General features: G+C 35.9%; 1 protein-coding gene across 5 annotated transcripts in view; it reads right to left on the bottom strand.

The window, feature by feature from the left end:
* LOC138701025 (glyoxal reductase-like) overlaps nt 1–12,088 on the bottom strand; it is a 36,090-nt gene that overhangs the window by 1,228 nt on the left and 22,774 nt on the right. The window contains exons 1-6 of one of the 5 annotated variants that reach the window (XM_069827521.1): nt 6,752–6,962; nt 6,283–6,367; nt 5,991–6,071; nt 2,753–2,860; nt 1,935–2,218; nt 1,146–1,347 (exon numbers count right to left, since the gene is read on the bottom strand). In XM_069827521.1, the coding sequence (XP_069683622.1) occupies nt 1,146–1,347; nt 1,935–2,218; nt 2,753–2,860; nt 5,991–6,071; nt 6,283–6,367; nt 6,752–6,775 (784 nt within the window). In that variant the 5' untranslated portion in view covers nt 6,776–6,962. The other 4 variants (XM_069827523.1, XM_069827522.1, XM_069827524.1 and 1 more) reach the window with 4 other exon arrangements.

Genomic DNA, 12,088 nt, shown 5'->3' on the forward strand with positions numbered 1-12,088 from the left:
TCCTATCACATCATCGGGGTAATGTAACTCCGCCTTCCAGGCGCCCCAACCTCAGAAGTGGGTTACAACTAAGCCACGGCCAGGAGAGAAGACCAGAAATGTCGAAAGACAACCTGGTGGCATTGGATAAAATAATAATAATAATAATAATAAATTTTGCATACAACATCAATCAGAGGCTTGTGTTACTTCTTATAATTGAGGACCGTTTTTGTAAAACTTGCTAACTGAAAAAACTAAATTTTACAGGAGAGACAAAACACTATAGTAAGCAAGTTTTGCTGTATGTCTCACTTATAGCAGAAAGCAAGTTTTGAAAAAACGATCACACTTCGACACACTACAATGAAGAGAAATAACCCAATTTTACTAAGACACTTTGAATATCATGTAGAGGTCTGCCTTATGTTAACGAATCCATCAAAATCTCAATTTTGCAAATTTTGCAGTTAGCAAGTTCTGCAAAAACGGTCCTCAATTGTAATGCAGTTTGGGGGTACGAGGGCAAAAAAATGTTATTTTGTGGGTACTATAGCGAAAAAGATTGAATACCACTGCACTACATCATAGCCTACATCAAGTGTGTAAACGATTCCATATACGCAGACACTTGGCTGAAGGTAAGTCTGTATAAACCTAAGTATACCTAGGTAAATCACCTAGTATATGGGAGAAAAGCATTAAGGCTTCTGGCTTTGAGATGAGTGTCCAGATTTCTGAGCCTGCTGAGTTTTTCCAAATTTAGCACTCTCCAAATTATGGTAAACAGAAACAAACGATACTGCGAGCATGTGATCGAAATTTCGTCATTATTTCGTTTTAAGCAGTTCTCTGCAGTGAAATGGAAGGCAAGCTATGAAAATATAGATTTGAGAAACTATTCTCATGCATTTCTGTGAACGTGAAACCATGAAGGAATGGTATTTCTTGAGTGATTGCATTTCTCCAATGGGAATTTATTATTGATTTGAACGACCTCTTACGACTTCTTTGTGAACTCTAAGTCTAGAAGGTAAGTCCGAGCATGTATGAACAATCATCCAATTCATACATACCTCCCTGAGGTAAGTCTGTACAGATGTCTCCAATAAGTCTATGTGTGTATGAAGCCCTTAAATTAATTATCCATAAGGTTATTCACTCACCAATGCCCTGCTGCAAGGCCCAGCACAGCAGCACCTGAGCTGGGGTGCGGTCAAGTTTCTTGGCTACTGATCCTACTGTGGAGTCCTCCAGAAGATGCCTGTCTGACGAGCCTCCCAGGGAACAATAAGCCTGCAGGAGGATGCCCCGGTCTTGACACAACTTCAGCAGTTCTGGTTGCTTGTAGTGAGGATGGTATTCAACCTGCAAAAAGTATTAAAACAGACTATGCCTCGCTGCTCTTCACAAGTAGACGATGGTAGCACATGTGCTATCTTTACTCAGTAGTTATCGCTTGTTCCGCTAGGGAAACACCTGATCGAGCCATTGCTGTCTGTAGCACAAGATTCAAACTAACTATCTGCCAACTTTGAACGTCCTAATCAAAATAGTATTCCGTAAAAAAATTGTGCGTTACTTTCCGATCCTCCCTTGTAATTCCATACAACCTGTGAGATTTTTATTTATGTCATACAGCATTATATAAAATAGAATGGGGCTCAAAACTGATCCTTCTTTTATACCAATTTCCCCTGCCTTAGGGTCTGAATTGATACCGTTAATAACTGTCTTCATTTTTCTAAACCGTTAATAACTATCTTTATTTTTCTAACTTGAAGATTATTATGGATGTAGTGCTACAATTTTCCCTTCAAATCGATTTTCATGCACTGAGAAATACTAACAAACGCAGAAACACAAGCAAATATCTGTGCAACTCTTCCTCTCCATTAACATGAATGATCAGGAGTTACTGCAATTCTTTTTCTTTAAACCTGGTATCACCTTACCTGATTGACAGCTGGTATAACACCACAGCAGTTTTCAATGAGCTCATTCATGTGCCGGACTGTGTAATTCGACACTCCGATTGCTCTCAGCACCCCCTGACGATGCAGGGCTACCAACTCTTGCCAAGTCGTCGAGCGAATTGTAGCATTCTCAGGACTGGACACCGGTAATCTGGCCACTCCAGGCCAATGGATCAGATAGAGGTCCAAGTACGATGTTCCCAGCTTCTGTAGTGATGTCTGGACAGCTCTGGTCGTGGTGCCTTCCCCGTGATCACCGGGATCTAAAGACAATGAGGAATTGTAACTGAACTGTGTAAGTAGCATATCAGTTTTTCAGACCACGTGGAAAGCTCCTTTGCCACCACATAACTACTCCAGGATTAGACTAAAATGTCCTTGTAAGCATACAGAGTGTCCAGAAAATATATACATTCTTTGATGATTAATAAAATCTATATATTAACTAAATACAAGCTACAAATTATAGTATATTAAACAAGAAAGAATAGAAACTCAGTAGAAAACGAATCAAAAAGTTTACTTAAAAAAAAAGTTCAAAATGGCTTCCTTTTGCTACACTAAGCATTTTTGGCGCCATTGAGATTTTGAAGTGCCTTCTGTCAAATTGAGTACCGGGTCTTTCTCAGAGGCAAATGGCAGTCACAGTGTGGTGCCAACCACACCGGATCTCATTCTATGCTGAGGTCACAGAAGCATGGAGATCTACTTTCATGCCCCCATGCATCTTCATGGCGTGTAAAATGGATATCTTTATCTTTTTTACCTATTTAAGTTATGCAGACTATCTGAATTACCAAGTTTCGTTGTTAGAAAAATGTCCTCTCTCGTAAGATTGAACCTTGGAAGAAGTGCCTTCAAAGCAAGCCCAATTGCTTCTTCATTCCTATAAACAGCAGCTGTATCTGCAATAAGAACAATCACTTGCATCAAATCGACAGCAAATGAAGAATCTAATATACTGTAATGGCAAGCAATACAGTAAATCGTCATCACAACACAAGTAAAAGTTTGTTACAGGCTAAGCTTTTAAGATAAGAATTACGTTTGTTTCATACAGTTTCATAATTCCTGTAGTGTTATACTAAAAACACTGCTTTTACATATAAAGTTATATTAATAAAGTCCACATCCGTCGAGTAACGGTTAGCACATCTAGCTGCGAAACCAGGTGGCCCAGGTTCAATTCCCGGTCGGGGCAAGTTACCTGCTTGAGGTTTTTTCCGGGGTTTTCCCTCAACCCAATATGAGCAAATGCTAGGTAACTTTCGGTGTTGGACCCTGGACTCATTTCACCGGCATTATCACCTTCATCTCATTCAGACGCAAAATAACCTAAGATGTTGATAAAGCGTCGTAAAATAATCTACTATATTAATAAATGTTGCAGGAATCCACATTAATATACTGTAATGACAGGCAATAAATCATCATCACAACATCAGTAAAAGTTTGTTACAGACTAAACTTTTAAGGTAAGAATTACGTTTGTTTCATACAGTTTCATAATTCCTGTAGTGTTATACTAAAAACACTGCTTTTACATATAAAGTTATATTAATAAATGTTGCAGGAATCCACATGAGTCCTCTGCAGTCTCGTCAATCTGATACAGCAGTAAAACAAGGAATAATAGAGGGTTTTTCAAAAGTACGAGCTAACTTTAATTGCTCATACTGTATGTTCTATGCAATCTTAAAAATTCTGGCATTAGCTTATTACCCATGGCCTCAGTTTTTGTAGTGCAGCACTTTAACTATTATCTACTACTACATACACCATTTTAACAAACAAATAGCTATTAAAATATAACAATAATGTATATTTTCTTGTAGAAATAGAAAAACTACATGCAGAATATTTTTTATCACAATACGCATTTTATGAAATATTTTAACACTAATACCGCGCATATTGGCCTGTAGCCATTTGTGCCTCTGCCCACTTTTTGACAATTATGCTGAAAAATCCTGTTCTGAGGTTGAGGCACCCATTAGGTCGAGTTTGTTAGCCATGATGACAGATGAGTGGGCCTTGGAAGTAGACAAGATGGATGAAGATGAAGGTAATAATGACGGTGAAATGAATCCAAGGTGCAGGCCGAAAATTACTTAGCATTTGCTCTTAATGGACTGAGGAAGAACCTTGGAAAAAACTTCAACCAGGCAACTTGTTCCAACCAGGATTCGAGCCCGAGCCTGCTAGTTTCTCAGTCAGACAGGCTGACCACTAGCCTATCATGGGACATGGTTTCATTCAATCTACAGAGATATCAGATGAGGTCTGAACAGGAGCAACGTTTTCACTTTGTGCTGCTGACGCTCTCACAGCGGTGAACGGACAGTGTAGAGTCGCGGTGATACAACCATACAAGTTTCCGTAACGATGAAGCAAGCATGCTCGTGTTCGTCCTGGCTTATGTCAAGGTTTGTGAATCACACACCAAGTGACTGCTGAATGACACAGTACAAATTATAAGGTGTTAGCTTGTGTATTTAAAATTAAATTGTGAATAAGTAAACTGTATAATGGCTAATCAAATGTTTTCAACTTAACAACGTTTATAATATATTTATGATTCATAGGCATTAACCCAGTCTGCCACACAAATATGAAGGCAGTTTGAAAAACAATTCCAGGGTGTAAAAATTCCATCACACTGGCTCAAAAATCCATAATCTTTATAATAAATTTCAGGCAATGGGAAGTACTCAACCTAAGAAACAAAACAACAAAACAGACAGCTTAGGATTCTCACAGAAGAAACATTAGATGACACTGGTCATCGATTGGAACAGTCTCCTAGAAAATCACTTACGCACTTTTCACAACAAGTACGAATTTCTTATGGCTCTGTGCAAAAAGCTACTAAAAAGCTATTGAAGTTGCAGCCATACAAAATAACTAAGACACATGCTCTTCAACTAGGTGATCCTGCATGTAGGCGTGCATTTTGTGAGTGAATGCTGAATAATAGTCATAACGAACTAATAGATCCACATTTAACATTTTTCTCAGACGAGGCATGGTTCCATCTCTATGGTTATGTGTGCTCACAAAACAATCGTTACTGGAGTGCTGAGAAACCTAATATCGTTCATGAAGTACACCTCCATGACAAAGCACCCCACATACCCTGGAAGAACTGAAACATAATATCCATCATGATATTAACAGCATTAATTGACCAGAACTACAGCGACTTATGGGACCATTTCATAAAGAGGTGCCAAAAATGTGTGAACAACGAAGGTGGCCAGTTTCAGCACGTTCATCAATAAAGCTGGTAAGTAAGACACTTTTTAAAATAGTTATGGAAACTTGTATGGTTGTATCACCACGACTCTACACTGTCCATTCCCCGCCGCAAGAGTGTCAGCAGCACAGTGAAAACCCCTTCGCTCCTGTCCACACCTCATTTGATCTCTCTGTATTTAGTGATCTTCCTATGCTTCTTCTATTTTTGGATTTGTTCTTTAGAAAGTGTTTTAGGATTCTGTTTAGTTCCATTATTTCAGTGCTTTCCTTTTAATTTACCCAATAATTCTGTATGAATTTTATATTGGTTCAACTTTTCGTTTATCTAAAATGTTTTCTAGTCTTTTGTGGTCCAAACTATCAAAACCAATAATTTGTTTCATTAATTTAATTTCTGCTATTTTCAAGACTTTATTTGTCCAGGTCTATCCCAAATACCCACACCATGTTACTATTATTCTGTACACTAATGTCTATTTCATTATGACAGTGAATGTTTTAAAACTGTAGCCTATTCATATTATGGTTTCCTTTATAACTGGGTATTCTAATTTTTAATGACGTGTCTTTTTCGGTTTTATGCATAACAAATTGTAACCTGCATAATGTGTTTACTTTTTCTAATATTTTGTTATTTAGGCCTTCACAGATTTTATTCACTTTTCCAATATTTGAAATTAATTAGATATGGGGCAGATATGACAACCTCAGAAGGAAACTGGTGTAAAATTATAAGCCTGATGTCATTATGAAAGAACAAAGAATCTGGACACATACCAAATGCTCTGTAACCAGCCTTCAGACCTGCCTCAATAACTCTATGTATAACACTTTGACCATGGATCCGGTATGTTCCTACTGAAACAGAAAAGAATAACTCAGAGTCATTTTCTTTTATGGCATCATGCACAAAAATGATTCCCTTACAATTATTTAGGCCTATATGTTGAAAAGAGATTGTAACATCAAAGATCATTGCAACAAATCCAAGCAATATGGTATTAATGTCACACCTAAAATTGAAATCATTATATCTAAACATTATTTACATAGTTATCCCTTTCCTTACATCCAACCATTGGCATTTTCTGCCCAGTATTGAGGGTGAAGTACTGCTGCTGCACTGCCATTGGTGAATGGGTAATGCTGCAATCCTGAAAATTAAAACAAGCTTTGTTAAAAATATATTTATAATTCCATACATAACCTCCAAATTCAGTTCATTATATTGAAAACACGATTAAGTCATTTTTCATACACTAGCTCTACATACAAATCGTACTACACAGAAGACTTACAAAGGGATTCACGCACACAAACTATCTACTTATTAACATGGACGGACAGAAACAGGTCCGCAGTGAAAAATTATACCTTACCTCTTACACTGAATCCGAATTTTAATTCAAAATTAATTACCTATAGAAAATCTCAAATGACCTATAATAACTAATATAACTTATCACGTACATGTTAATAAATAAAAATACTAAACAATGCCAAGATTCGTTATTATGCATGACCCACTTTGAACAAACCATGTAATGTCTAACTTGGTCCATCACCCAGCTGTTACGTGCGTTTTATAATCATTAATCTCATTGTGTCTTTCGACAACAAAATTGATTCGTTTTCCGTCTGCTTTAAGCTATGTAAGTAGCAAACGTTAAACCAACTGATTCAATGTTGAAACGAAGTATTAAATCTTCTTCCGATAGTTGTCAAGGCCTACACTAACAGAAATCAACCAACCGCGAAAAACCTCCAAAAATAACCAAATTGATGGATGCATAGACCTGTAAGTAGTTTGCGGTAGTTTATTATGTGAGTGAGAAGAAAGATCGATTGATCTTAAGATATTTAGCGTTGATGGAGTTTGTAATAATCGAGGTGGTATTTGACGAGATGAGTCTGAGAATTCGTTTCCGATTACCTGACATTCGCCTTACAGTTGGGGAAAATCTCGGAGAGAGGAGAACCCAACCAGGTAATCAGCCTAAGCGGGAATTGAACCTACGCCTCGGATCAGCAGGCAAACGCGCTACAGTCTGAACTTAGCACAAATTGGTAAGTGAAGTAATTACGGCTAAGAGGATCATGTCAATTTAAATATGTGAATAAATAATTTAAAATTTCATAAGAATTTTAATATATATATATATATATATATATATATATATAATTATTATTATTATTATTATTATTATTATTATTATTATTATTATTATTATTATTATTTATTGATTCACCATCTCTGCAATAGGATATGTTTTGATCTTGGCGAAATGAATTAATATAATTTATTGCATTATTCCCAGTGTATAAAGAATTATCTCTATTCACTGGTACTCTATTCCATAGATCTTACATTACCATTGTAGCTTTGAGATGTGGAACAGAAGTAAAAAGTTAGGACCTATACGAAAATATACAATGCATAGCACACAAATTACCGCCAATACAATTTACGAGCATAAACAAACACTTTATGTAGTAGGTACAAATATAAGGTACCTATGAGTTATGTACATATTGTGTTAGTTCTGTTCTGAAACTTTTCCCTTGACCCTTCAAAGCTTTAAGAAAATTAAGTACCTGTACTCAGTACCGGTAGTGTTGAACACCCTAACACATGAATAGTAAAGTTTTTTTATATAAAAGTTGAGACTAACAAAGAGTAGATGGAGGTCTCATTTGTGTCTTATTTTAAAATTGTGAAATTTTTATTAGTACATTACCAGTAGGTACTAAATATATCTTGGTTTTCAAAACAAAAGAAAATCAGGGAATGTACTTACAAAGTAAGGTCAGGTTTCTAAATTTTGGAAAATCTTTTTGCAGTGTTAAAATGAAATAAATCTACGGTACCAAGATTTGGCAGTGCACCTTTTGTAATTTATGTAACAATGATGTGATTGCCATGGAGTCATAACTAGTTTGAAAAATTAACAAACTGTCATACTGTATTACATAAAGCTATAGCCATGCCATGTGGGTGCTTTAAGAGAGATTTCAAGTGTCCTTTGTTTATCAGGAACAGAGTATGTTAAGCATATAAAGTGCCGGTTTCGTTCAGAGTTCAATCTTCAAAGACACAATCCCATTCCTGACTACAAGAGAATAATGACCTGGGATACAAAGTTCAAGCAAACAGGAAGTTTGTTGCCGAAAACAGTAAGCATTACAAGCTAAAATTTTTTGAAGAAGATACTGAATGGATTCGAACCCCATTTATAAGAAGCACAAGAAAACCAATTTGACAAGCAAATTTACAACTCCAACTTCCTCACAGTGTGATTTAATAATGCTTTGCACAAAAGGCTATGTCTGCAAGCATACAAAATTCAAATAACACAGAGGATCATGACCCAAGATAAAGTTAAAAGGCTGGCTTCTGCAGAGAGTAGCCTACCTTGGTAAAACTGGACAAAGCTGACTCGTACTTACTGTGAATCATGTGTGTTTCTCTGCTAAGCAAAGAACACACGAAATTTTTTCCTGAAGCATCTATATGGCTGTAGCTTTGTAGAATTAACAGTTTGTTTATTTTTCAATCTCGTTCCAACTGGATGACATTCACATCATTGTTACATAAATTGCAAAAGGTGCACTACCAAACCTCGGTAGATTTATTTCTGTTTGTAGTATACATTTTCAGTCACAACCATTTATTTTATTGGTGTTGTAAGCTGGACATGGCGTATTTCATTATAGAATGAAAGTAAGTAAGTTAAAGTATGCCATTTTAAGAGTGTTTATAATGCTAATGAAAGGTACGGATTTTAATGCATAACAGACAGCTGGATTTAAGAGTAGGCCCAAATATAATTCCATTTATATTTTCCAGTTCCAACTCTGAGCTCATACATTTTTTAGATCAGTCCCATTTAAGGGGACTGGATACCTCCTATCTTAACAATGTTAAATTTTCAATATCTTGATATGCTGAGCTCCTATACAATTGAAGATACAGAGCTGGAACTGTTATAGGTTGTTCTTCAATGCCTTCTCTGCCCAGTAAAACATTTAAGTTGGTTTTACTGTGAGGATACTTTCCCCCTAATTTTTTTCTGCCAGATTTTTTTTTCCAATTCTCATAATTTTATATTTAATGCAAAGGACATCATTCTGGCATGGTAAAAAAAAAAAAGTTTGGACGAATCGCATCACAATGTGGGACCCGAGAGAAGGACGACAGCACGTGGGACGACAAAAAACCAGATGGGCGGACTACTTCAGAACCAGAGCGGGAAGTCAATGGTCGAGAGTGGCACGAGACAGAGAAGTATGGAGGCAGCTGGCATCAAACATGAATCAACAAGCACCAGATAGGACAGAAAGTCAATGACAGTGAGTGTAATTCGTGTGAAGTGATATGAGGAAGTGTGGGAGATGAGTATGGTAGAAATGATCGAAGAGGGAAGTCAGGAACAGTGAAACGAAGAAATATCAGTAATATGACCAAGCTCCCAAGGACTCGCTCACCTTAGGAGCCTACTTATGAGCAATTCCCTGTGACAACAGGAGGCCCTTGTCCTACGGGATGTGTAGGCTAAATTTATTATATTATTATTATTTATTATTATCTGAAATAAGTTCCACACTGGGTGTACTCAAAATTTGAAAAATGCTGAAAGGAGATAAATAGATCAAGAAAAGTGGATGCCACTGAAGTGTGACTTACATACAGTTATAGAACTACTAAATAAGGACACTTGCCAGAAGAGTTGAATGCTGATATTTTGGAATATTAAATTTAAGGTGTCATTACACATAAATCAGCAAAAAAAAAAAAAAAAATGTTTTTGAAAATTTTAAGCTACTTCATAGTATCTGGTCCCCTTAACCCTTTCAGTCACTGTGGCCTCTACAGAGGACAGCAACTTCAATGCTGCTTCATGGACAATGAGTTGCTGAGAGTGATCCTCTCAAGTGGACAGTTCATATCTGGAAATCCAGGCATCATGCTGTGAAAATGAGACTGTGAGCAATTTACAAAAATTTAAAAGAACTCAAGAACAAACAATTAGACTTTTCCAAACAAAAACATAATTCCTAATTGAAAGGGTTAAGTTAATATTATATAAAAATTGTGTACTGCTATGTGTGCCAGTACTACATTTAATTACAGTGATTTTATTGAGATTAAGCGCCGATACTAAATTTGATTACATTGGTTTTATCAAGATTAAGTGTCAATTTAATAAATTACACTGGAACTTAACTAAACCATTCGTCCATTAGATTTAACACTGTAGGCTATTAGAAGTGTACCACATTGGATAAAGTGCCGTGTATTCAAACACTACCAGTCTTTTTTTTTTTTTGCGTTAAAGACGAGCATTTCCCCTGGACCAAAAATCAATACAAATTGATTAAAATGAGTATTTGACCGTGGACCAAAAGATTATTTTCTCTCGATATAATTTGCAGTCGGGCGTGGGCTGATTACTTGGTTGCATTTTTTCCTAAATTTTCTCCACCCATTAGGCAGATGTGAGGTAATATTTCCAACAAACAAACAAGAAATAATTGCAATTATTAAAAATCTAAAGTCAAAAAACTCCTCAGCATATGATGAAATAACAAGCAAAATATTAAAAGCTAGTACATTCCAATCTTCAACAGAAGAAATTCTCCTCAAAATATGTGACTGGTTCTCAGTCAATAAATTAATATTAAATTGTAACAAAATTAATTCAATTTAAATCCTGTCCAAATTCAACCTCGCAAATTTCAAGTGCAATAATGAACAATAAGTCCCTAATAGCAACAACAACAAAATTTCTTGGCTTAAAAATCGATAATGTGCTAAATTGGAAAAATCATATTAGAGAAATTACCCCCAAACTAAATTCAGCATGTTTTGCTATTAGATCTATGGAAAAGATAGTAAACATCAGTACCTTAAAAACAATGTACTTTGCATACTTCCACTCGGTAAAGAGTTTTGGAACAATATTCTGGGGAAATTCCACAGATAGTAACAGTATATTCCTACTACAAAAAAGAGTAATTAGAATAATAGTAGGTGCTAAATATAGGGAATCGTGTAGGACAATTTAAAAAAAAAACTACAAATAATGCCCACGACTTGTCAGTATATTTTTTCACTAATAATATTCCTCGTATGTAATCGTGAAAACTTTGTAATTAATTCAACAGTTCATAGCATAAATACGCGTCAAAAAAATGACTTTCATACTCCATTGGCAAGTCTATCATGCTGTCAAAAAGGAGTGCATTATATGGCAGTAAAATTTTTTAATAGCCTCCCTATGGATATCAAAAATGAAACCCAAAATATAAGATTATTTAGGGCCAAATTAAAGAAATACCGGTACTTAATTTCTCATGCCTTCTATTCTGTAGGTGAATTCATGACATTCAACAATGCTTCATGAAATTGATACTAAAACTTTGTGTTGTATTGTATTGTATTGTATTGTATTTATTCATTCCCTGTACAATCTTTTACAGACTATTGTACTATTAGACTATTGTAAACCTCTTCTGTATACATTTCAACTAGACTGTGACTATAAATTAAGACTTTATAGTAGTATTAAGTTTTTTGACTTGTTCCATATTCTAGCTGTGAAGCAATGTATGAATACCATTGAATGTTGCCACTGGCATAGCTCGGTTGGTTAAGGCGCTTGCCTGCCAATCCGGAGTTGCACTCGGGCACGGGTTCGATAACTCTGATTACCTGGTTGGGTTTTTCCGAGGTTTTCCCCAACTGTAAGGCAAATGTCAGTTAATCTATGTCGAATCCTTTGCCTCATCTCGCTATCACCAATTCCATAGACGCTAAATAACTTCGTAGTTGATACAGCGTCGTTAAATAACCACGTTAAAAAACATGGAATGTT

Source organism: Periplaneta americana, chromosome 6 (genome assembly GCF_040183065.1).
Source record: "Periplaneta americana isolate PAMFEO1 chromosome 6, P.americana_PAMFEO1_priV1, whole genome shotgun sequence".
NCBI classification, from domain to species: domain Eukaryota; kingdom Metazoa; phylum Arthropoda; class Insecta; order Blattodea; family Blattidae; genus Periplaneta; species Periplaneta americana.